This window comes from Cannabis sativa, chromosome 6 (assembly GCF_029168945.1).
Source record: "Cannabis sativa cultivar Pink pepper isolate KNU-18-1 chromosome 6, ASM2916894v1, whole genome shotgun sequence".
Taxonomy (NCBI): domain Eukaryota; kingdom Viridiplantae; phylum Streptophyta; class Magnoliopsida; order Rosales; family Cannabaceae; genus Cannabis; species Cannabis sativa.
The window spans coordinates 2,778,748-2,805,184 of record NC_083606.1 but is presented as its reverse complement, the minus strand read 5'-3'; the positions used below and the strand labels follow the sequence as shown (position 1 = coordinate 2,805,184).

The following is a 26,437-nucleotide window of genomic DNA, read 5'->3' as shown; positions in this document are numbered from 1 at the left end:
AGCCATCCTTGTAATTTTATCCTAGTTACCCTTTTTGAGCCTTAACCTATTCTTTGTTCTACACATATTGAGCCTAAAAAGATAAACCCATGAATATCCAAAATTTCAAACCTAGTCATACCATAAGTAGATCTTTAGTTTGGGGGAATTTGGATGGGAAATTTATTGTATGTGTGTGAGAAAAAGTGTGAAAATTGAGAGAATGTGATAAAATTTAGATTGGCAGCAACTTGAAAAAAAAAAAAAAAAAAGCCGACAACTAGTGTCAAATTCAAAAAAAAAAAAAAATAAATATAAAGCTGTTGCAATCTTGTTGAAAAAAAAAAAAGCAAGAAAAAAAAGAATTCTTTCATACAATTAGAAAAAGAGGTATTGGGATTGTGTGAAAAATATTTTGGGTGACATGATTGGAGAAGCTTATGGTATAGTAAAGCCTAAATGACCATTTCAACTACCTTTACTCTAAGCCTAACATTACAAGCCTAGAAAGACCTTCTGATTCTTGGTTGTGCATTAATCTATATTAGTGGAGAATAGTAAGTATTGCAAGCATATGAAATTTTTGGTTAGTGGATTGATGATTGTAATTGGCATACATAAAGTGGTTTAATTGTTAGTTAATTGCATTCTATGGTTTGATGAGCTAAATGAAAATAAATTGAAATATGTCAAGGGTGTAATTGAACTGAAATTCTGGATTGTATGTATAAGTGAATTTTTTCATAATCATATTATTGAACCTACTTGAAAATTACTCATGTTTTGGAGATTGACTTGTTTAATGTTTATTTAGTGTTTTACTCGAGGACGAGTAAAAGCTTAGTTTGGGGGAATTTGTTAGGTTATTTTTAGTATTAATTTTAGATTAAGTTTAGTATATTTTTAATTAAGTTTTAATCGTGCTTGGAGCATTTTTACGCTTGTTATCTTTTATTTTTACAGATTTAAAATAGAAGAAGATAAGAAAAATATCAGAGAAAAAGATGGGAAAAAGATAAAAAAATATCATGATATTTAAAATAGAGAAAATTGTGGAAGCCGAAACTTCAAGCCTGAATTCGACGGTGTTCTGATTGGATTTTGGAAAAAGTAAAAACATGAAAGTTCTAGATCTCTCTTTTATCTTTCCGGAACATCTTGAATTGTCCAATTCCGAGCAATATTGAGAGAGTTATGGCCAAAATACTATCAGTCGACGCAGCAGAAAAAAATATCTCGTTTGAGGTTTCCCAAAAATTTAAATTCGAGTGGAAATTTAAATATTGCGTTTTTTCCATATTTTTAGGACTTCAATGCCTATATAAAGGGAAGAAGAGAGTTGATTTCAGCAAGCAATTTTAGAGAGAAAAAAAAAGGAGAGAATTCAGATACAGAGTGGAGAGATCAACTACAAAATTGGAGGCATACTTCTCAGGGTTTTCAGCATTCTTCTCTTCTTCTCTTCTCTATTTTTATCTCTTTTCTTAAAGTTAATATGTGTAATTGTGCTACATTGAACATGAGTAACTAAACACTTTAATTAGGGTTAGATGGATATTGTTTGACATTGTTTATGGTTTTAATATGATTAATTTTCCCCCTAATTTCTATGTATTCTATTTTATTTGTGCTTAATTACTTTTAATTGCATGATCACCAATTATCTGTCTATGATTTTGATGCGAGATCTGAGAAGTGAGTGTCAATTATGCTATAGTAAAATAGAACTGAATTTCGATATAGGACGAGAGTACCTATATGGTTTAGATAGCTTATAAGGTTTATGTGTTTAATGCCTGTTGCATGTTAAATTTATCACGAGAGTAGAAAGTTTGCATGTAATTGAGATTTATATATCTGAGAAGACTATAAATTACCTTAGTAAACCTGCTATTGCATAGAAATTAATATTAGGAAAATAATCATATTATGCCATATTCAATAGATACAATTGAAATCGAAGCCCTAGTTTTTATTAACTTTCAATTTTCTTGAATAATTGTTTCTTACTAGTTTTTTTATTCTTAATTCTTTCTTTATTTTTTTTATTTAACCAAATAGAAGTAAAAGTTTAATTTTAACGTACTTAACTACACTCCCTGTGGGATCGACCTCACTCCTGGTGAGTTTACTACTTATAACGATACGTACACTTGGCATCTATGGAGAGCCGAGAAGAGAGATGCGATTCCAGACTTGGAATCTCTTTCGATCTTTAAAAGAAGATAGTGATCTTCCTTGGTGCCTTATGGGAGACATGAATAATCTGGGTTCCCAAATGGAAAAGAAAGGTGGAAGGAACTACCTAGACCAGCTGATAACCGGCTTCAACAATGCTTTGGGGGACTGTAATTTGATCGATATGGCTCTAGAGGGTTACCCGTTCACTTGGGAAAAAGGAAGAAACACCACTGATTGGATTGAAGAACGTTTGGACAAAGCATTGGTCACCAACGAATGGCTGTCTTTATTTCCCCAATCTATCTTGTACAGCTTGGAGTTCTCTTCTTCTGACCACTGCCCATTACTTTTAATCCTTAAAGGTAATTTTCTAACAACTACTCATCATTCTTTCCGCTTTGAAAACGCATGGATCCGTGAACCTTTATGCAAGCAGATTATAGAAAGCTGCTGGACAGGGTCGGGTTGCACCAATATTCAAGAAAAAATTTTAAATGTGGGGAGATGCTTGGGAAGTGGGGCAGAGATATTACCGGAAATTTTTGCCAACGAATCAACCAGTGTAAAAGCCAAATTCGTAACTCAAAATGGGGTCGTGATCCGGTATCAGTTCAACAACACAAGGAAGGAAAGGAGAAACTAGACGAAGTGCTTGCCCAACGAGAAACTTTTTGGAAGCAAAGATCAAAACAGTTTTGGCTTAACTCGGGCGATAGAAACAGTAAGTATTTCCATTCAGTTGCTAGTTCAAGAAAGAGGAGTAATAGTCTTAGTCAACTAATGGATAATAATGGTGTTTGGGTGGATTGGGAAACGGGTCTTCAACATGTTATCACTGGGTACTTTCAGGACTTGTTTCAGTCTTTTAATATTAACTTGGGTTCGGTTTTGAATGGTGTTCGTCCAACTATTACTTGTGATCAGAACAATGAACTGCTGGAGCCTATTTCGGAGGATGAAGTTAGGAAGGCTCTCTTCCAAATGCATCCGGATAAGTCTCCGGGGCCTGACGGTATGACCCCGGCTTTTTACCAGAATCATTGGAGCATTGTTGGGGCGGATGTAGTCCAATTTGTTCGTGACTTTTTTGACACAGGCAAGTTCCCAGACTCTATTAACGATACTCATATTGTTCTAATTCCCAAGAAAAAGAACCCATCACATATGAGTGACATGAGGCCGATTTCACTTTGCAACGTCCTTTACAAAATTGCCTCAAAGGTGGTGGCTAATAGAATGAAAGGTGTGTTGAACCAAACTATCTCTGAAACCCAGAGTGCGTTTGTTGCTGGAAGATTAATATCAGATAATGTTATGGTGGCGTTTGAAGCAATGCATTACCTGAAAAGGAAGACTAATGGCAAAAAAGGTTATATGGCACTCAAGCTCGACATGAGTAAAGCTTATGATCGTGTTGAATGGAGGTTCCTAGATTCTATTCTTCGAGTAATGGGGTTCAGCGATCGGTGGATAGACTTGACTCTTAGTTGTGTGAATTCTGTTCGTTACCATGGTATTAATAGCGGTCAAAAGATGGGACCGATTGTTCCTACTCGAGGCATCCGCCAAGGTTGTCCGCTATCACCTTACCTGTTCATTGTTTGTGCGGAGGGATTCTCATCCTTAGTTAGACACTATGAGGCCACAAGACTTATAACGGGTTGCAAAGTTGCTAGAAGTGCCCCTACCATTTCCCACTTACTGTTTGCGGATGACAGCTATGTGTATTGTCAAGCTTCGGAAGAAGAAGCCAGCCATGTTTTACAACTCCTCCAAACTTTTGAAGGCGCATCTGGTCAAAAAGTTAACCTCCACAAATCATGTGCTTTTTTTAGCTCCAATACCACGGCCAATACCAGAAATAGCATTTGTAATTTGATGCATATCCAGGAAGCGGGGGAGGACAGTATGTACCTGGGGCTTCCAAGTATAGTGGGCCGAAACAAGAACGCTGTTCTGGGGTTCCTTAAAGAAAGAATGAGGAAGCGGATCAATAGTTGGGAGGGTCGCTTCTTGTCTCGGGCTGGAAAAGAGATTCTTATCAAGACCGTGGTCCAATCTCTTCCTTCGTATGCTATGAACGTCTTTCTTTTTCTGATTGGCACATGTAACGAAATAGAGCGGATGATGGCGAGCTTTTGGTAGAAATCAAACAACTCTAATGGTAATGGCAGTGGTATCACTTGGATGAGTTGGGATAGAATGACAAAACATAAACATGATGGTGGCATGGAGTTTTGAAGTTTGAGGGACTTTAATCTAGCCATGCTTGGCAAACAAGGCTGGCGGCTCCTATTTAACATAGACTCCCTTGCTAGCAAAGTGTTCAAAGCTAGATACTTTCCCCATGGTGACTATCTCTCGGCTGAGTTAGGATCGAATCCAAGCTTCATTTGGAGCAGTATTTTTGCTGCAAAAGATACAGTGAAGCTAGGCCTAAGGAAGAGAATCGGCCCTGGTACTTCAGTACAAATTACTAACGATCCTTGGCTTCCTAGCTTGGATCACTCTGTCCCTGTTCCCATGGTTCAAGACCTTGAGAATTTTACTGTTAACAGCCTGTTCCAAGTCCACAATCGCTGCTGGGATAGTGATGTTGTGAAGGATTTCTTCTCCCCCACAGATGCGGCTATCATTCTTGGAATTCCCATTGATCAATCTGGTGAAGTCGACTCCTGGTATTGGGTTGCTGAGAAGAACGAGTTCTACTCTGTTCGCAGTGCATATAATTTACTCCAGGATCAAAAACATCATTCGGCCAACACAGTGAGCAATAAGTTTTGGAAGATTTTGTGGACTTTCAAAGTGCCTCCTAAAGCCAAAGATCTCGTTTGGAGAGCGGCCTCAAATTGCCTTGCAACAAAAAGAAACCTGTGTATCAAAAAGGTTTTGGTGGAAAGTAATTGTCCTATGTGCGATGTCTTTGCTGAAACTGAATGGCACTTACTGGTGGCCTGCGATTTTGCTTGGTCTTGCTTCAATGTTGCTGGTTTGGCTACTGTAGCAAGAGATTCTTTCTCTTCTTTGTTGTCGTGGCTTGAGGCTACTGCTAGTTGTGTTACCAGTGAGATGTTGGGGCGAGTAATAATGTTGTGTTGGGCTTTATGGGCAGCGAGAAACGATCTGGTGTGGAAGCAGCGGGTGAGAAGGGTGAGTGATGTGGTGGATTTTGCAAATTTGAGTCTTGACCAATGGATAAAAGCTCAAGGAAAGGGTAATCTACCCTTGTTGTCTCCTCTTAAAGAGGGAGATGGTGCGGAGCAGTGGATAAAACCGTCTTCAGGTATCAAACTCAATGTAGATGCGGCCATTTTTGCCTCCTCTTTCAAGCATGGCTTCGGATTTGTGGTGAGAAACTCAGATGGTGGATTGATCTCTGCTTTTGCAGGGATTAAAGATGGCTCGGTGGCCCCTAAACTGGCCGAAAGTATAGGTATCAGGGAGGCTTTAAGTTGGCTCAAAGACAATGCTTACACACGGGCTATCATCAAGACGAATAGTCTTGTTTGTGTTGAAGCTATTCGGAGTGAAGAAACTCTAGCCTCTACGTTTGGATTGGTGGTTGATGATTGCAAAAATATTCTTAAAAATTTGTTCAATGTTTCGATTTCATTTGTTAAGCGTTCTGCGAACCGTGCTGCGCACTATGTTGCCCGGCACTCTGTTACTTTAGCTGAACGTATGTTTCCCATTAACAGTGTTCCTTTGAACTTTATGTCTATTATGGAGAGCGATTACTCATTTTAATAAAAGAACACTTATTCAAAAAAAAAAAAATCACTTTCAAATTTTTTATTCATATTTTTGACTCCTACCCCAACCTAAACCTAGAACCCAGACCACGACCCAAACCTTGACCACAAACCCAAACCTCAACCTGAACTAGAATCCTGACCTGAACCCTGGACCTGGACACAAACCACCGTTCCGGACCCCGACACCAATTTGGACATAAAACCCTAGACCCTAACCTAAACCTCAAGCCCTAGACCCTGACCTAGACTTTGGATCCTGAGACCTGAAGCCCTAACTCAAACCTCAAACCCTAGACCCTGACCCAACTAGAAAACATTTTTGTAAAAAAAAAAAAACATAAAAATCTCACTAAATTATCTTTTGTCGAAAATCCTTCTCTTTTTTTTTTTCTTTTTTTCTGTATTTTATAACCCCCACAGTAAATTTTCCTCAATTAATCTCCATTAAATCTCATTAATTATGTTTAACATGTAAAAATGTAATCATTAGGATATTTGTTGAAGGAAATATGTATCAACAAATTTTCATTTGGTCTGACAAAAAGAGAGAGATTTGGTCAATCTCAAATTTCAAACTACTTTTAAATTGTATTTAACAAATAGAAACTGACCAGAAACGAAAGGCTAAACACAGATAGTTCATCCTGGTATTGTCACCCCTCTCCCATATGATGATCACAATTTCAAATTAAGAAACCATCATCATCATCATCATTAAAGAAATCATCTAATTCTAAGTCTTCATAGTAACTAATCCTTGTAAAATCATCATAGTCCAATTCCTTACTTGAATATCCTTGAGAGAATCATGAGGTAGTTTAACAAGTTTGATTTGTTCAGCACACCTTTTCCCCAAATTACCCTTCAAATCGATATTCAGACATTGGCGTAGGTCAAGTGATTCGAGATTACGACAACCATCAAGAATGGCTTGTAACCCCATGTTAGTCATCACGCTTCCCATAAGTTGCAAGTGGCGTAATCCCGGCAAGTTTTTACCAATTTCAATCTCAAATGCATTGAAAACATTCTCCTCATCAGGATCCATGCCCGGGTATTTATGAGCATGGTGGTTCAGTTTCAATGTTTTAAAATGAGGGCAACAGTGTCCCAATGGTTCGATAAAAGTTTCTGAAAACGAGCATAGTGTCAGATCAAGCTCCTCCAACAGTGGAAGCATTTCAATAGTTTCAATCAATCCCTCATCAGAAACATCATAGCAACAAGCCAATCGAAGGCGTTTGATCTGTTTGGAACTGTTTCAAAGAAAATAAAAGTAAGCAGCAATATTGTAGACAAGGAACCTGAGAAAAAATCGGATAAATGGAAACTTGAGCAACATTCAAAATTAGAGATGGAAGCTTCAATGGAGCAAGAAATGCTTATAGAATATTGTAAGAATCTTCATGTCACTATGCCAGAACTTATTTCATTGAATTAATCAAGCGAAGGGTCATCAAATTTTCTTTCAATTCAAAGTAATGAGTGAATTTTCTCTGTACACTATAAATTAATAAAATCAAAACAAATTCGACAGTCGAAATTTGAAGAACAAACATTCAATTTAATAGTAGCCAAGCCAACAAATTGTCTCAAAATTTCTTTCTATCCAAAGTAAAGAATGAATTTTCTGTCTCCATTATGAGTTACTAAACTCATAGCACATTCCACAGTTAAAATTCGATAATTTTTTAATTTACAAAATATAATTATTAAATAATCATGAAGAACAAACATTCTCTTTAATCATTTCAGATCTAAAAAGCCCCAAATTTAACCAAAAGATGAGATAATAGAAGAATTAAAAGAATACCTAGCAACGGCATGGCGAAGCAGTTCATCGGTTCCAAAGTACCCAATGTTGAGATCAACGAGTTGGCCAGAGCTCCGGTTGATGACTTTGCGGCAGATACTTCTCAAGTCCAAGCCTAAGTCAGGATCGCCGATGTTCTGCATATCAATGGTTCGCCACATGTGAGGATCCTTACAGATATCAAACCACACCTTGCAAACCATCTGAGCACTCATCATTATTTCGATCACTCCAAGACGAGAAAGAATCGACGCCATTACATCGCGCGGCAAGTCCAGCCAGTTCCGTACTTCTCCTGACGGAGTTAGCTTACTCGATGACGAAGAAGAAGAAGAAGAAGACGCCAGATGATTACCTCGTTTCCTGCGACCTGAATCAGAACATAGTTTTTCAGTTTCCATACGAAAAATTGACAAGAAAATACCAAAAAAATCGGTGAAAATCACCTCCATTGTTGAAGCAGTTTCCACGGCCACCATACCTTCCTCCGCCATAACCGCTACCTCTCTCTAACCAATCTCTAGTCATGTAACTGCTTCCATAACCACCGTAGCATCTCTGGAACCAATCTAAGGCCATACAATCAACATCACCACAATGAAAACAAACGCCTCCGAAATTACCGCCACTACTGCCTCCTCCTCCTCTAGCACGGCCTCGGCCGCCAGGTGGAGGTAGTCCCTGAAGAGGTCTCTGGTTAGGTCCGGTGACATCTACGGCCTTGGTACGATTTTTTTTATCTGGACGAATGAGAAACTCTACGGTCTCACCGTGAGCGAGGGTTCGGAAACCACCGCCACGACCGTCGGGGCAGCGGGATCGGATGCCGGAGCGGTGAAGGAACAACTCTTGGGCGCCATTGGAAGGGATTATGAAGCCGTAACCCTTCCGGGGATCGAACCATTTCACCGTTCCTAACAATCTTTCGTTGTTGTTCGCCATTTTTAACCAAAAAAAGAAAAAATTGTGTTGGACAAAGGGATGCACATTTGGATGGGCCCTGCGGGACCCGCTTTCAATGGGACCCGTCTAAATGGGGAATGAGATGCGAATAACAATCTTATTATGTTGGTTTTTCAGGGAATTTTACAGTTATTCAAGCTGAGATTGTAGTTATTATGGTGGCGTTGGATTGGTCGCTTGGAATTGATCTCTTTCTCTATTTTATTGAGTCTGATTATTTAGCTGTAATCTCTGCTTTTTTTAAAAGATTTTGTCTTTGTAATGATTTTGGTTTTCTTTTAGATGATATTTTTAATTTACTATCTAATTTTTTTGAGGCATTCTAATTCATGTTCGTCGATCCGTTGATATAATTGTTCACGAATTAGCTGTGCACGCACTTAGAATGAATAGTAAGCTAATTTAAATAGAAGATTTTTCTTCTTTCCTTTTCGATGTACTTAACGCTGATTTTTTTCAATGTAATTTTATTCATTGTTCAAAAGAAAAGAAACACAATCTTTTCTTGATGGGATGATTTTAGGTGACATTTAGTTTGGTAGAAAGTAATAATAATGGTAATAGTAATGGAATAAGAATAGTAATGAAAATTAATTAAAATATTTGGTTCGTTATTAGAAAGAATATTAGAATAAATGATAAATTGATAAAAAAAAGTATTAAAGTCATTTTAGCTTTATTTTATTTAGTCTTTTGTAATGTAATCATCATTACATAGCTTTTCTAATAGGAATTCCCTTATATATTGTAGGAATGGCGTCAAAACTGCCAAAACTTTTATTTTAATTTCACTTAACTCAAAACCCAAATTTGGGCATTACAACACCCCAAACTAAGAACCCATTAGCAATTTAATATTTCTGTCCATTTTAAGTGTTAAGTGTCTCCATTTTAAGTGTTAAGTGTCATGTTAGACTAGACTCAGTGTACACGTGGCACAATTTTATTGGTACACATAAAAAATTATTTAAATTCTATTTTAGTGTGATTAAATCTATTAAAAAAGAACTTCACAATAAAAATTAATGCTACTAAACGTAGTTACTAACTCATTTGTGAAACTATGTAATTACTAACTCATTTGTCAAATTCCAAACTACCTTCAAATATGTACTAACAAAAGAGATAAACTGACCAGAACGAAAGGCTAAACACAGATAGTATATCCTCGTATAGTCATCTCTCCCCCCATATGATGATCATGATTTCAAAAGAAGAAACCATCATCATCATCATTAAAGATATCATCTAATTCTAATTCTTCATAGTAATTAATCCTAGTAAAATCATCATAATCCAATTCTTCACTTGAGTATCCATAACCAAAGTAATCCCTGAAAAGCCAAGCAGAATTAGCACCACCCGGAAAATCAAAGTCTTCCCTTCCAAAGAACACATTAGGATCAGCCATATAAGGATCAGCAATAAATCCATAGCCCTTGAGTGAATCATGAGGTAGTTTAACAAGTTTAATTTGCTCACCACACCTTTTCCCCAAATTTCCCTTCAAGTCGATATTCAGACATCGGCGCAAGTCAAGTGATTCGAGGTTGCGGCAACCATCAAGAATGGCTTGTAAGCCCATGTTAGTCATACTGCTTCCAATAAGTTGCAAGTGGCGTAACCCCGGCAAGTTTTTACCAATTTCAATCTCATATGCATTGAACTCATTCTCCTCATCAGAATCCATGTCTGGGTATTTATAAGCTTGGTGGTTCAGTTTCAAGGTTTTAAATTGAGGGCAACAGCGTCCCAATGCTTCGATAAAAGTTTCTGATAATGAGCATAGTGTCAGATCAAGCTCCTCCAGCAGTGGAAGATTTTCAATAGCCTCAATCAATCCCTCATCAGAAACATCATAGCAACAAGCAAATCGAAGGCGTTTGATCAGTTTGGAACTGTTTCAAAGGTTGCAAAGAAAATAAAAGTTAGCAGCAACAATGTAGACAAGGAAACTGAGAAAATTTCGGATTAACAGAAACTTGTGTAACATTCAAAGTTAGAGATGGAAGCTTCAATGGAGCAACAAATGTTTCTAGAATCTGCAGGTCACTATGATTAAACAATTTATATCCAAACATATGAAAAAATAATAAAAGGATAATAACAGAAAAAGAACAGTTAGTGACCAATTTAACTACAACCATCACAATGTTAGGCCGCAAGTTAGTAGAATATAGAATAAGAGATTAAATGAAAAGGGTATATAATACTCTTTGCATCATAGGGGCCTAAGGGCTCCCATAGTTTGTAACCTTATTTCTCTGTTTCAATATCCGTTGCCTATAATTTATAATGTTTTATTGGTTTTCCTGAGCTTCGAGTACTAAGTTCTTATCACATATGGAAAAGAATAAAAGGAATCATAACAGAAAAAGAAAAGTTGTGACCAATCTAACTACAACCATCACAACATGACAGAACTTTTTCATTGAACTAATCAAGCTAAGGTAAGGGTCATCAAATTGGTCTCAAAATTTCATTCTATTCAAAGTAATATATGATTTTTCTCTGTCCATTATGAATTAAGAAAGTCATAGCAAATTCGACAGTTGAAATTAACAGAACAAACATTCTCTTTAAGGCCGAAAAGAAAGAAAAAAAATCCACAACAAAAACCCAAATAATTGAATTGAAACACAGTAGCCAACAACTTCAATTAGAGACAAGTTTAATCATTGAATTAATCAGGTGAAAGGGTCATCAAATTGATCTCAATTTCTTTCTATTCAAAGTAATGAATGGATTTACTCTCTCCAATATGAATTACTAAACTCATAGCAAATTCAACAGTTGAAATTCGATAATATTTACAATAATTAAATAATCATGAAGAACAAACATTCCAAATTATCAAATTGAAACACAATTAGAGCCAGTTTAATCATTTCATTTCTGCCCCTAATTATACCAAGAGATGAGATATAGAAGAGTAAGAAAAATACCTAGTAACGGCATGGAGAAGCAGTCCATCAGTTCCAAAGTACTCAATGTTGAGATCAACGAGTTGGCCGCAGCTTCGGTCGATGACATTACTGCACATCTTTATAAAGTCCAACCCATAGCCAGGATCGCCGAGGTTCCTCATATCAATGGTTCGCCACATGAGAGGATCCTTACAGATATCAAGCCACATCTTGCAAACCATCTGAGCACTCGTCATTATCTCAATCGCTCCAAGACGAGAGAGAATCGACGCCGTCACATCTCGCGGCAAGTCCAGCCAGTTCCGTATTTCTCCAGGCGGAGTTGGCTTAGTCGATGACGAAGAAGCCGCCATTTCCCGACGATTACTTCGTTTGCTACGACCTAGGTTCAGAGAAATTAACGAAAGAGTAACATAATTTTCCAGTTTCCATACGAAAAATTGACAAGAAAATACCAAAAAAAAAACAATCCGAGATAATCACCTCCATTGTTGAAGCAGTTTCCGCGGCCACCGTACCTTCCTCCGCCATAACCGCTACTTCTCTCGAACAAATCTCTAGCCATGCGACCACTTACATAACCGCCGCGAAATCCTCCTCCTCCTCCTCCTCTACCACCATAGCATCTCTGGAACCAATCTAAGGCCATACAATCAACATCACCGCAATGAATACAACCGCCACTACTGCCTTCGCCATAACCGCCTCGATATCCTCCTCCTCCTCTTCCTCTACCGCCTTGACCATAACAGCCGCGAGATCGTCGTCCTCCTCTATCACCGCCGCCACGAGAAGGTCGTCCCTGAAGAGGTCCCTGGTTAGGTCCGGTAACATCTACGGCCTTGGTACGATTTTTTTTATGTGGACGAATCAGAAACTCTACAGTCTCACCGTGAACGAGGGTTCGAAAACCACCACCACGACCGTCGGCGCGGCGGGATCGGATTCCGGAGCGGTGAAGGAACAAGTCTTGGCCGCCATTGGAAGGGATTATGAAGCCGTAACCCTTCTGAGAATCGAACCATTTCACCGTTCCTAACAATCTTTCGTTGTTGTTCGCCATTTTTAACCAAAAAAAAAAAAAAAAGGAAAAATCATATAAAAAAGAGCAAAACAGAATTTGTGTGGGTTAGAGGGGGAGTGGAATCAGGTGTTCCGCGTTTTATGCGTTCCAATTAGTGGCCCTCCAATAAAGAAGAGCCAGCTGGCTCATTTAAACATTAAGATTTCTAAAAGAACTTCCATTTCAGTTTTCTAATGCCTAGTCATACATATATCCATATAACTAGGAAAGATTTTCTCTCACATACTTGAGTGATTTTAGGATGCACTTCATTAAAATAGTAATATGGTTTTGGTATTTTGAGGAATTATTTAGTTTAGCTTTTTTATTGTGGTATATGAAATAATTAATAAAGATATTCTCTAAAATTTTAAAAAATTTAAAATAATTTATAGCATAGAATTTAATGTTGTAAACATTATGTTTTAAAAAAATAAAATTTAATTTTCTCAAAAAAACACATAAAATAAAATAAAATTTAATGTTTAAATCGTTTATTTTACATGTATATACAAACAAAAAAACTAATGTGTGTAATCAATTTTTTGAACTTTATTTTCAGTTTATTAAAAATTTTTAAAATTTTACAGAATATTTTAAATAATTAAAATATATATAATTATAAAAAAAAAAATAGGCAGCGTTGTAGATTTTTTTAAACTGATTTTATTATTGTTTTTTTTTTTTTGAAGGATTATTATTTTTTTTTTTTTTTGAACAATGAAATTTTATTGAAAATACTCAAAAGTTTATACATAGAGAAAAGATGAAGATATTATAATATTTTTTTTGTTTGTTTTTTTTTTATAATTTTTGAATAAAAATATAGTTATTTTTTTCAAAAAATTATTTTACAAAAAAAAGTTGAAAAATATGGAAAAATTAGATTAAAGTAACCAAGTACTTTTAGAATAACCATGATAACCAGTTAGGCAGTTACCTTATAGTGTTTTTTCTAATATTTTTTTAACTTTGTTTCAAAAAAAAAATCTTATAACAAACTTATACCTTTAAAATTATAAAAATAAAAATATTGAAGGTTCCTATAAAAAGTCATTGTATGATAAAAATTAAATGTAGTTTGGAGTAATTATAAGATTTGACATATTTATTTAATTAGATAATTATGCACTAATCATGTAAATGAAGTTAATTGAAGGATCACAATCACAATTTCCAACCGAGAATTGGGTGTAGTTTTAGATAATTAATGTTATTTTTTCTATATAGTTAATGTTATTTTTTCTATATAGTTATTAATTTATATTTATATGTAATTTTTTTTAATGGAAATATAAAGAAAATCAGCCTTTACAATGTCTAATAATTTTAAAGGAGAATTATGATGATAAAAAATACGAACTTGCATGAATAACAAGCACTATGTGCAAGGAAGTGCGCAACCTTGTTAGCAGAATACTTAACAAATTTTAAAGAAATATTTTTCAACTCAACAATAAGTTGTTTACAGTCCCATACAATCGTCCCAAATGCAGATGACATTTGCACATTACTATATATGCCTTGTACTGCCACTAAACAGTCGGTTTCAATCAACACAATTTGCCAAGTTTTGCTTTTTAACCAACTAAGGGCTTTTTTGATACCACAAGCTTCAGCTACCTCAGGAGAGACATGGCCAATGCTGCATTTTTAGACAACTTCCAAAATTTTGCCATCACAATCTCTAGCTATGAAACCAACACCAAAAGAGCTAGTTGCTGCAAATATAGCCCCATCAACATTAACCTTAACCATGTTAGCCACGGGTTTAGTCCAGTGCTCTATGTCCAATCCTTGATCATTTTGAACAAGAATAGGTTCCATTTAATTTTTTTTGAGCACACAACCATTGGTTAAGATGCAATCTTGCTTCTAGAACTACACTAGCTGTTGTTTTGTTTCTTCCTTTCCAAAGGACATCATTCCGTGCATTCTAAATTTTCCAAGCTACCATTAAGATTTCTATAGAAGTATTGGCAGTATTGCCGCGAGTAACATCCTCAAACGAGTCTTTGACCACACCTGTTGTTGCTGGATTGAAATTAACGGCTGATCTATGCCAACATGAAAGAGCAAATGGGCAGAGGACTAGAACATGAAGAATTGATTCTGCTGCATTAGAACAAACAGGACATGAACTAGTGACATGTATATGCTTTGTTTGGAGTTGGGTTCGAGTTGGTAAGCAGCCTGTAGTAGCTCTCCAACCAAAATGCAGCACTTTCGGTGGTACCTTATCTTCCAATAATTCTTCCAAAAATTACCATGTAATCGAACATCATCTTCATTCTGCTGCATAAATCTATAGGCACTCTAGACTGAGTAGTGTCCTGAAGTTTCATATATCCAACTCCACCGATCAGTTGTATTTGAATTAGGGAGAGGGATCCCAAGATAAGAGCATAATCCCTGTCATTGAATAGATCAACAACTATTTCAGCTTCCCATCTGTTCTGGTCGATTTGCATTAAACTAGCGACACGACTTCCAGCCAAAGTTGGATGTGAAGAGCTAACATAGGGTTGATGTATGTCTGGCAGCTAGGGATCAGTGGCAATCTGTGTACTCAGGTCATTACCAATTTGAATTCTCACACTAGCACTAATTAAATTCTTTATTTCAAATATGCTCTTCCAGATGAATGATGGGTTATTTCTAAGGGAGGCCGAGAGAAAAGAACCATCAGAAAAATATCTTGCCTTGTAAACTTTGCAAACTAGGGAAGAATCTTCTGTTAATAACCTCCAGGCTTGTGCCCCCTAGTAATGCTAAGTTATACTCCCTAAAATCTCTAAAACCTAAATCACCAACTGTTTTATGCTTCCAGAGTTTTTTTTTTCCAACTGATCTAGATAACTCCATGCTTGTTTTTAAAAGATTGCCACCAAAAATTACTCATAATGCTTTCAAGACTTCGACAAGTTTCCAATGGTAGCAAGAATACAGACATAGCATAGCTTGGGAAGGCTTGTGCTACTGTTTTGAGGAGAGTCTCTTTCCCTACTTTGGACAGAAAACGACATTTCCAGTGTTTGTATGAATTCATGTTTTACGTTAAAAAATTTTATTTGAGTACATGCAATGTGTTTGTGTGAATTGAAATAATAAATGATTATGTATGGTGTGTCATGCAAGTAAAATTGGCTTATGTGTTATGTATTTTTACGTAAGTTTTCGTATGAGTCTAGAGATTCATACTTGAATGTATTTTGAGTGTATTATTGTGTTAATGAATGTCTAAGATCTTGTCCTCAACTAGGAAATTCTTTGAGGTGCTCGAGGTAGAAAGTGTGGTCTTAGCAACTGAGGTAAGAAGAGTGGACATCGGTGCACAAGGTGTATATGTCTATGCATACAACTTGGTTTGGTTTGCTATTTAACTTGATGATGTGTTGTAATGATTTCCTTACATAATCAGTATCATTAGCATGAGAATAGTGCTAGGGTCAAACTGTTTGTGCGAGCATAACACTTGCAGGTTATAACTTTATCATGAGTAAGTACAACTTATGGTAAGTGATTGTCCTGTTGGATGCCAAGTGTGACAATAACACAAGGCAGGGCAGGTTATACCTCATGTGTGATCAATATGAGTGTATAGTTTATTATCGTATGTGATAGTATAATGTGCGGTATGAGACTTTGATTTATGCATGTGGGAACAACATGCATTGTGATTATATTTTATGGAATGTGCATTATTGTTGATTTATATTGTGAGTAACTAATGTTAAGTATCTAGTTAGGAGAGTTATGTCCTACGTAGCTCTTTTTACTAGGCGTTAGCTCACGGGTACTCTGTGTGCAGGTAAGGGTAAGGCTAAGCAGTGAGTATGAAGAGCTCGAGGCGTAAACTACATGTTAGGATGCTACAGTATTTTAGTTTTAATGTGTTTTTTTAGTTGTTGAACATTGTGGACCCAGTATTTTGATTTAACTAGTTCTTATTTAAGTTTGCGGATTCTAAAATATTTTGTTTTAAACAATGAGATCTCATGCTTAGTTATTTTTCAATAAAAAAGTATTTTATTGTTTTGATTTTATTAATTATTTTATATAGACTATCGTGCGTGACATCTCAGGAAATCGGAGTGTTACAAGTATGATCAATATCTGAACTTGGATCTTCTTCAGTGGCAGATTTCTACATAATTTTCTACACTATCTTGAGTATTGTCTTGAATTGTATGGACAACTCCTCAATTTACTATAAGGTTCAAAAATATAAAGGAGAGAAGAGAATTTCAAAATACAAGAGGCTCTTTTCTATTTTTAATTTTTCTGATAAAGAGAGACTGTTATAAGGTATTAGCTTAGAAAATAAGAGCATCTTATTCTATTTATAGGATAGTTTCTAGGGTTAGGTTTAGAATTAAAATAGAATTAAAAAAATAAAAAATTGGTGGCTTTATTAATCATTAAGTGGTCGAACCTATTGTGGGCCCTACAAGATTTTAATTTTTGCCATTTTATTTAAATTTTTTTTCACAAATACCATATTTTAATTCTAACTCTATAAATGTCAAATTTATCTATTTGATAATTATAATTAATTATCAAATAAAATTGTCATTTAACTTCTTTTTGACGTGGTCATTTAACTTATTTATTAATAAGACCTTACAAAGTCTCTTAATTAATAAACAAACCCTAAATCTTCTACTTTTCTTCTCAAATAAACACTTGCTTAGTGAAAATTCACAAACAAGACAAAGCCTTATATATTCAGAATTCTAATTGATTAATTAAAACTAATTAATTGAGTCTACAAGACAATATGATCTCAACTAGTGTTGGGACCATGGTACCATGTACCTATATAATCAAGCTCCTAATAAGTAGTTTTATAATTTACCAAGTAAATTTCCTATCTTATTAATTCCTCCTAACTTCATTATAGATTCAGAATTGCATTCTTGATTACATAGAATGCTCTATTCATCAAGAATAGATACACTATGAATTATCTATTATTTTAATCCAAATAATCAAAGATCCTCTATAGATAATTTACATTGAGTAGGGACAAATTAATCGTTCTACCCCTCAAAGTATTTATCCTTAAAATACTTAGCTTTCTATAAATGATATCTCAGTAAACTAATATAATTACTGCAATAAGAGCTCTTCCATTTATGTCTGTTAAGCCAAACTCAAAGGAAATCATCATTTCACTTCTATATAGTTATAAAAGCTATAGATTTTATATCTATGATTAGCGCTCCCACTCAATTGTAGTATCATGTTCCCAAGATGTAAGTATTGGGTCTATCCAATTGGTCAGCTTTTGTGACAGTCAGTAGTCTCACGATTCGTAAGGAGAAATACTGAGTAAGGTGTGTAATTTCACATCGCCTGGGGAAGGTCAAGTGTGATGATTCTGAGGCTGTGTAGGTATGAGACTACATAGTTGAAGATAGCTTAAATGGATTGATTGTATGCATATACCAAATCATGCCCCTGAATTTTCATCCATGTTATAATTTTTTTACTAAAATTAGACAAAAGTCCTTAAATTTAACAATCTTAATAGTTTAGGGGGAAATTTTAGCGGCCAAAAAAGTTCAGGGGGCATGATTTAGTACATGTCAAAGTTCGAGGGGAAAAATTACTAATTAGCCTTTGTCTTTTGTGATTGATTATTTTATTTTGTAGTTTTACTCTTGTTTACATGTTTTAGTGATGATTTTTTATGTTATTTTTCAAGATTGAAATTTTAAATACTTAAGTTTTGACTGGAAAAATAATTATTTTTTGGTTGTTCTGGTGTTGCTCTGGTTGTTCGGTCCGTAAGTATTGAAAATGAAAACTTTGTATGTGTTTTGGAGTGTGTAGAGTATAAAAAAATTAAGGCGTGGAGAGTATTTTTGTAAAAAAAATTTGTGTAACAGTAATTAAATTTATAAAATTGCCCCCAAAATCTAATATTTTTATAAAATCTCAACAAAAAAAAAAAACCATGAATTTATTATGACATTTATTATCAACAACACTACCTACCACCAAAACATTCATTAATAGCTTCAAAAAAAAAGAAAAAAGAAAAAAAGAACATTCATCAATATATAAGGGTGAAAAACACACAAAGCCCCTCCTTATTAGAAAATCATCAATTAACTAAGTCATACATCCATACATCATATGTCATATAGAAACTTCACAAAATCCTTCATGTGATCATGTTGAAGACCAATTGCCACAAAAACACTCCCATCATCATCTGGACTAGATAGCAAATAAGTTATACCATCATAGAGAATCGTAGCAGGTCTTACATAAATTGGTCTACCCCATCCAAAATCAGCCTCATAAAAAGGTAACCTAATCCAACTATTGATTCCAAGATTAGGACTTCTAAACGTATGTGAACCCCTACTTAGGGCTGATAAATCAGGCTGAAGTTCTAAGTAATCCAACGCTGATCTCAAATAACTGTCATCTATTCGCTTTAATGTACTACGAATTTGCTTTGCAGCATACCACGATTTCGATTGTACTAAATCACCAGCCTTAACTTTCGTTGTAGTAGTAAAAATTGCGTTACCAAAGTAACCAGGAGGAAGCGGTGGTTGCAGCCTCGATCTTCCATCGACCACAACATACAACTTAGTCTCTTGATCATGACTAAGTTTACGAGCTTTGCACGCACATCTCCAAATATGACCAGCCAATATCTCATAGGAACTATACTTGATTTTGTTATCTTCTTCTTCATTGTTAACACAATTGGCTTTCAATGTTTTCAATTGTTCATTGCTCAACTTATAAATAGCAATGTCAATGTTGTCATTTGTAGTAGTTTTCTTAGTGAGTGGAGATTCATATTCAACATGATCAAATATAGGTGTAGGTGGGTTATGTGCACAAAGTATAGTTCTATCTAGAAATGGTGGAGTTTTGAGTTGTTCAATACCACTTGCTATGTCAGACCATGAATTTAGAAAATGAATAGCAGATACACCATCTATCACATGGTGTTCTATCGCAACACCAATTGATACTCCTCCACATTTAAAATAAGTTATCTGCAAAAATGTTAAAATAATTAATATAACATAATTTAGAAGTTTGAATTTTTTTTGGTAAAGGATATTTTTTTTAAGAAAATTACTTCATATATTATTTTTTAACCTTTTTTTTTAATTTACAATTTGAGTTGCTCCAGTAGTTTCTCTAATAGAATCTATGTGAGATGTTATGTGGACTTTAGTTGTGATTTAAGGTGTTCCGTTAGTTGTTATGAAGATTTTTATGTAAAATTTTGTAAAAATACAAAAAAAAAAAATTATTTTAAAATGTAAAAATAAAAAAACTCATATTTTTTTATTTAATTTGGGTACATAAAAAGCTCCATAATATAAAAAAAAAAAATTAAAATATAATTTTTCTGTAAAGTATCAGAATTTAAAAAAATTAAAATGTAATTTTTCTATAACTATCAAAATAAAAATAAAAATATTCATTTTTGACAACTAGTGTTACCCTTGTTCTTATGAAAATAATTTTTTAAAAATATCGCTAATCAATCGTGAGATGCCACCTAAAAGTTATTGGACATTACTGGTGGCTGATAACAATACTTTACTTAAAATAATAGTTATTTGAGCTACAAACTGAACACATCAATGAATCGTTAACACTACAACATATCTCCTCACTAGCGGCGGACCACTCCGCCACTAATAATCCTAGATTCGGCCGCAATAGGCTATTAGCGGCGAAAGTCCCGTTATTAAGTTATAATATAAGTTTTGGTATATAATAGTTAAGTTATTTTACAGCATCTTACTTATATTGCGTTAATAATAATTATAAAAACTCATAAGCTATTTATAGTATATTAATTAATAAAATTAAGAGAATTATTTTATATACTATTTTTTAGGATTTTTTTGTAAAATTTCGTAAAAATACAAAAAAAAAAAAAAATTATTTTAAAGTGTAAAAATAAAAAACTCTCATAAAATTATTACCTGAACGAGGAGAAGGGGATATGAAGATATGCCCTTAGAATATTCAACAGAAGGAACCAAAGACTTAAGCTTTGGTGAAGGCTTAAAGTCACCAAAATCATCAACCAAAGAGTTGGTTTCAGCCTCCACAAAGAGAACACCCTCACCGTTACAATCGATATCGACACGGCCGCTCTCGGTGGAGGAAGCCACTAAGCGACCGGCGACCGGGTAGAAGGGTACCAAAACCTTACTTAGGGCTTCCTTAAGTATGTTGGAATCAAAAAAGTTATGATGATGAGTTTGTTTTGGTTTGTAGAAATAAACGGTTGAGACATGAAGGAATCTTGGCACCAATTGGTCCACGTTGGAATTCCACAGCACATGTCGAGGTGTCGCCGCCGCTGGTTTCACCATTGTTGTCTTCTTCACTTCTATCGTTAGCTCCATCTTTAATTAATATCCTCACTATAGCCACTAGTACGATATATCAATATATTTATGTTTGTGTTTCTTCTATTGCATGTATGTATATGTATATTATGTATATTTATAGTACTATAATAATAATCATAATAATAATAATAATAATATTTGATACCTCAAACATCTTAAATAGTGACATTTTTGAAAGGTGTCATCAAAAATGTCTAATTCTACCTACTTTTGGACAATTTTTATTTTAAATTATTTCGATGGTAAATAGTATTTCGAAAAATTATTAAAATAATATTATATTATTATTTAATATATATTAAATAATTATTTCGTTGAAGATGCTTTTAACTTGTTTAATACTATTGATGTGATATCTTATAATTAAGAGTATTACTATTAGGTAACAGTAGTATTTAGTATTTTTTTCAACATGTCGAGTTACAATTAGCTAGGATATTTACTAAAAACTATTATATTAAATTATATGGGACCCGATATTTAGTTGGACCAATAGCGATATTGACATATAGGAGAGTGCTAGGTACCACTAGTGCCCTTTAGCATTTCTCTATAATTACTTAATAATTTTTTACATCATTCATTAAAATTATATTACGGGGCACCGATGTCCCTAGCATAACTATAGAGTGACATTTTATAATTGATTAACGGTTTTCTATAATTATTATTAAAGTAAAATAATATGATATGATATTAAATTATACTCAATAACGATATTAAGTATTAAATACCATAGGTGCCCTTTAATATTTCTCTTTATTATATTAAAGAGTATTCTTATTGGGCACTAGTGGTACCCAACATCTTCTACAGGTGACGCTTCACGACTGGTTAATGATATTTCTTGAAAGTTAATTTCTTGAGTAATATGAGACCCAATACTTAATAACATTAATAACAATATGATACCGAAGAAGGTGCTAGATACTAATAGTGACTTTTAGCTATTCTTTATATTAAAATATGTGGTAGCCAATATTAAAAAAAAAATCATCAATAACATCAATAAAAGTGTATTGAAAGTGTTTTGGACCGAGAATTAAGAAAGCGAAATGCTATAATGCACTAATAGTGTACTGTACTAGTACTTTTCAATGGGAGATGTAAAAGTTGAGTTATATATTGTACAAAAAGTAGTTTAATTTGTGATACTTTTATATCAACTTTTAATATTGTGCTCCAATGAATAATTTTAAATCTTGATGTAAAATTTAATATGTTATTTAATGCCTATTTAATAATTTATTAAAAATATAAAATAATAATAATGCAAAGTTAAATGTAAAATTTAATTATAAAATAATAATAATGCAAGTCATTTAATACAAATGAGTATGTTAACTAAAATTTAATAATAAAATATTAAAAATGACATAATAATAAATATAAAAGCATAGTATTTATTGTGATGTAAATTTAGATCACTTTTGATTATGTGAAATTTTTGCATCATAATTTAGCACATTATTGGAGTAAACTTTTAACAAAGTGAAGTATATTTTGCATTTGCATCACTTATTTATATTTCTATTAAATATATTCTTATGTATTAATATTATTATTATTCTAATTAAGTATCAAGTATAGTTTAATATAATAATTTTTAAAAAAATATCATTAACCAATTACAAGACTAACGATATATATAAAGTTGCTAGATATTATTAATATCCAATATCAATACTTATTAAGAAAGGATACTTTACGAACTTTGTTGGAACATGTACAAGGCAGCCGTGTCAGCATATATTATATGGGTACCAAATTAATTACAAATTATTACCATTGTCTTTTTGTTCTTTTTTTTTAGAGAAAAAAAGAAAAACAACAAAAAAAAACTAAACCTATATTTGAAAGATTTTTCCTCTTTTCTAATATAAAAAATTAAAATATAAAATATTAAGGTGATACATTTATTTTAGAAAAGTCCCAAACACAACTTCCAAGTAAAAGGGTAGTGAAATAGAGTAATAAGAACAATTACTTTTACAACATTCTTATTTGGCATTGGTAATATTCAATACTTTTTATAGTTAACATTAATTTTACGATTGGTTAATTATATTTTCTAAAAATTATTTTTTAAAATTATATGAAACTTAATATTTAATTATACCAATAAAAATATAACATCGAGAAGAGTACCAATAATACTTTTTAACAATTCTCTTACTTTTATCGTATTGGTTCAAGAATATTATATTATACAAAAATATTAAAAGGCACTAATGGTGCCTAGTACCCTTCTATGTGTCATTATCGCTATTGGTCCAATTAAGTATCAAGTTCCATATAATTTAATATAATAAATTTTAAGGAGTATCGCCAACTAATCGCAAGGCGACAAATTTAAAAATGCTAGATACCACTGATGTCCGATAACAATCCCCTATATTCTAAGTCTATAAAGACTACACGCAAGATAAAATTAACAACTCATCACTAACACCCATAAGGGACCACAAACAAAAAAAGGTTTAAGTTCAATGACATTATTAACTATTGTTGTGTACATAACATTTGCATTTTTCATGCAAAAGAAGTACTCAAAATTTGACATGAAATTGCATTTAATATTGCTTTTATGTGTTTGAGGCCTCTCTTGTTAGATGTCACATACATAAACCAATAAAGGGTTCAATATTCATTAGTTAATAATCACCCAAAATGAGTTTATGTAATACTGTTATCCATTCTGTTCTTAATTATACAATTAATTATTTTTATATAGTGTATTGTTAGAGATATTTTTGTTTATTATAATCACTTTTTTTGTTTTTTCTTTCATGTATTATCATAAGATTGTTAATAATATTGTTGGTAAAACTAATTACTCTATTCATATTTAATGAGGTCATTTTTTAGAAAAAAGAAAATGAGAAAAAGAGAAGTTATATGTCTAAAATCATTTAGGAGTAATAATATGTACATAAATAAACACACAAATTCAACGCACATTTATGTGACAATTAATTGTAACAATTATTTTTATTTAAGATAAATTTCACTTATCAAAAATGACTTGTCACATAAATGTGTTAAATTTGTATATAAATTATGTGTGCACGTGTCATGGATATAAATTTAGAGACCACACTCAAACAATTAAATTTTTTAAAAAAATGATGAAAATAAATTTTTATTTTAATATGAAAATAATTATTTAAAATATTTTGTAAATAAAATTTAAAATAAATATACCCCAACATTTATAAGACTATATCATAGTATCATGAATAATTATCAAAAGTGTATGTATAGCATCTAGATGAAATTCCAATTTGTATACATACAACAATTCAAAAGTGAATTCCAATTTGTATACAAATAATAATAAAACGACAAAATGTATTCAATAAATTAACAAATTAAAAGAGATTTATTTCTAAGAAGAAAAACAAATTATTCAATTATTTCTAGAATATGTAAACTGCAAGACAAAACTAATTAATGTATTTATTCAAATGGAGAAATAAAAATGTACTATGTTCCAACATTATACTTAGGACTATTGATTCTCTACCACTAGTTTATAGTTCCCACGTTAAAACTTCATAACTTGACTATTCAACAGCTTAATTTTCTCATTTGATAAAACAATAAACAATGATGTTTTCATTTTTTTTACAAATAAACAATAATGCTTGCTGAATACTCTATAGAAACTAATTTTACACGTGTTGAAATTAATACAATGGAGTTGTCCAACTAGTAAAATTTAGACACTTTCTCTCCTTTTTCTTTCTAGAAAGTTAGGGTTTTTATCTTTTCTTTCTCACCTTCTCTCGACTTACCAATGCCAACCCTAGCCGTGCGAGTGGCACTCCTGGCCGAGGGGAGGTTCGGGATGGCTATAGTGCTATAGGGACCTTCTTCTTAGGGTTGGTAGTCCTTCTCCAATTGGGGACAATGCGCAGATCTGAGGGTCAAGGGTCGGATCTTCAACTCGATGGTAGGCTTGACGTGTGAATTACAAATTGACTAACACTACAAAAAAATAACTACTTTTAGTGATAGTTTTTTAGTCATAATATAAAATTTTTGTGACTAAATGTGACTTTTAGTCACAACAAAAAATTACTTATAACTAAAGTGTAGTATTTTTTTAAAAGCGATGACTAAAACATAATATTTAGATACAAGTTGTCACTAATTTAATTTTAGTCACAACAAGTATTGTGACTAGTAAAACACATTTAGTTATAACACAAATTATAATTTTTGTGACCAATACCTTAATTAGTCACAGAATTTTTAATGATAATATAAAAATATTGATTTATAATTAATTAGTCACAATTTTTTTAATTTTAACCACAAATTTTATTATGATTAAAAGTAATTTTTTTTATAATGAAACAAGTCAAAACATTTAAAGTCAAATATTATAACTCGGCTACTTTTGAGATATTATTACCAAAAGTATTTTTATTAAGTATTAGTGGTACCTAGTAATACCGTAAAGTAACGCACTTTGAATGATTAGCGATATCTTATCATATTATTAAATTAAATTGTGTGGAATCCAATATACTTAATTCTACTATTAGTAATATAGAGCATTGCTATTAGGCACCAGTGGTGTCTAACACTTTTTTCGACATGTTGCATCGCGATTGGCTAGCGATACTCCCTAAAGTTTTTATATTAAATTATATGAGACCCAATACTTAGTTGGACCAATAGCGATATTGACACATAGGAAGGTGCTAGGCACTACTGGTGCCCTTTAGCATTTCTCAGTAATATAATATCTTCGAAGGTCTTTTTAGCATCTAAAAGACCAAATTGCCCTTATGATTTTCCGTGATGTAATTTTCTCTAGTTATGAAGAAGAATTACTCTAATCCAAATTACAATATATGGTGCAAACCAAATGCAGAGTACATTAATACAACTATACAAGCATATGTTTCTAATTTAATATCAATACTTGATTTATTTGAAACTTTAAGTTACCATTTGGTTAGAGGTAATGTAATGGAAAAAAAATTATTTTTATTTTTATTTGATTGTATTTTAGGTGGCGTTTGGTTAAATTAATGAAATGGAATAAAAATAAAACAACTCTTTTATTTTATTTTTTTTGTTTGGTTGCATTTAAAGTATTGGAATGACTTTTTTATTATTTTACTTTTCTTAGTTTGTGTGCATTGTCATTTGGTAGAATTTTATTTAGGTTGCAAGAACCATTAATGAAATTCAATCTTGCAACATAGCAAAAAATTCGCAATGTACCACGTTACATTAGAAAAGAGGATAAAAAGCAAAAATATAAAAATACATGTTACTTTTCAATATGAACAGGTTACTTTTGCATTAAACACAGAAAAAATATAGCA

The 26,437-nt window shown here is 33.0% G+C and overlaps 4 protein-coding genes across 4 annotated transcripts; 1 reads left to right on the top strand and 3 right to left on the bottom strand.

Moving 5' to 3' along the window:
- Nucleotides 1-4,425: 4,425 nt before the first annotated feature.
- On the top strand, nt 4,426-5,907 carry LOC115717572 (uncharacterized). Its single transcript, XM_061117718.1, has one exon. The coding sequence runs from the start codon at nt 4,426-4,428 to the stop codon at nt 5,905-5,907; it is 1,482 nt and encodes a 493-aa protein (XP_060973701.1).
- Nucleotides 5,908-6,378: 471 nt separating this feature from the next.
- Nucleotides 6,379-8,923, bottom strand: LOC115725112 (F-box protein SKIP19). The gene is made up of 3 exons (XM_030654542.2): nt 8,175-8,923; nt 7,729-8,098; nt 6,379-7,171 (listed from the first exon to the last, which is right to left on the bottom strand). The coding sequence occupies exons 1-3, from the start codon at nt 8,668-8,670 to the stop codon at nt 6,649-6,651; spliced, it is 1,389 nt and encodes a 462-aa protein (XP_030510402.2). The 5' UTR covers nt 8,671-8,923; the 3' UTR covers nt 6,379-6,648.
- An 820-nt stretch (nt 8,924-9,743) lies between these two features.
- On the bottom strand, nt 9,744-12,861 carry LOC115725111 (F-box protein SKIP19). Its single transcript, XM_030654540.2, has 3 exons — nt 12,102-12,861; nt 11,637-12,000; nt 9,744-10,589 (listed from the first exon to the last, which is right to left on the bottom strand). The coding sequence occupies exons 1-3, from the start codon at nt 12,679-12,681 to the stop codon at nt 9,899-9,901; spliced, it is 1,635 nt and encodes a 544-aa protein (XP_030510400.2). The 5' UTR covers nt 12,682-12,861; the 3' UTR covers nt 9,744-9,898.
- Nucleotides 12,862-18,681: 5,820 nt separating this feature from the next.
- Nucleotides 18,682-21,194, bottom strand: LOC115725719 (shikimate O-hydroxycinnamoyltransferase). The gene is made up of 2 exons (XM_030655315.2): nt 20,658-21,194; nt 18,682-19,709 (listed from the first exon to the last, which is right to left on the bottom strand). The coding sequence occupies exons 1-2, from the start codon at nt 21,084-21,086 to the stop codon at nt 18,822-18,824; spliced, it is 1,317 nt and encodes a 438-aa protein (XP_030511175.2). The 5' UTR covers nt 21,087-21,194; the 3' UTR covers nt 18,682-18,821.
- Between the last annotated feature and the right edge of the window lie 5,243 nt (nt 21,195-26,437).

Bases quoted from the DNA above. Each gene is read 5' to 3' on its own strand.
- LOC115725112 (XM_030654542.2), bottom strand. From the start codon at position 8,670: ATGGCGAACAACAACGAAAGATTGTTAGGAACGGTGAAATGGTTCGAT. The intron at 8,099-8,174 runs GTGATTTTCACC...GTTCTGATTCAG, and splicing joins AAACTGCTTCAACAATGGAG to GTCGCAGGAAACGAGGTAAT. The intron at 7,172-7,728 runs GTATTCTTTTAA...TCTTTGAAACAG, and splicing joins CTTCGCCATGCCGTTGCTAG to TTCCAAACAGATCAAACGCC.
- LOC115717572 (XM_061117718.1), top strand. From the start codon at position 4,426: ATGCTTGGCAAACAAGGCTGGCGGCTCCTATTTAACATAGACTCCCTT.
- LOC115725111 (XM_030654540.2), bottom strand. From the start codon at position 12,681: ATGGCGAACAACAACGAAAGATTGTTAGGAACGGTGAAATGGTTCGAT. The intron at 12,001-12,101 runs GTGATTATCTCG...CTCTGAACCTAG, and splicing joins AAACTGCTTCAACAATGGAG to GTCGTAGCAAACGAAGTAAT. The intron at 10,590-11,636 runs GTATTTTTCTTA...CCTTTGAAACAG, and splicing joins CTTCTCCATGCCGTTACTAG to TTCCAAACTGATCAAACGCC.
- LOC115725719 (XM_030655315.2), bottom strand. From the start codon at position 21,086: ATGGAGCTAACGATAGAAGTGAAGAAGACAACAATGGTGAAACCAGCG. The intron at 19,710-20,657 runs GTAATAATTTTA...ACATTTTTGCAG, and splicing joins ATCCCCTTCTCCTCGTTCAG to ATAACTTATTTTAAATGTGG.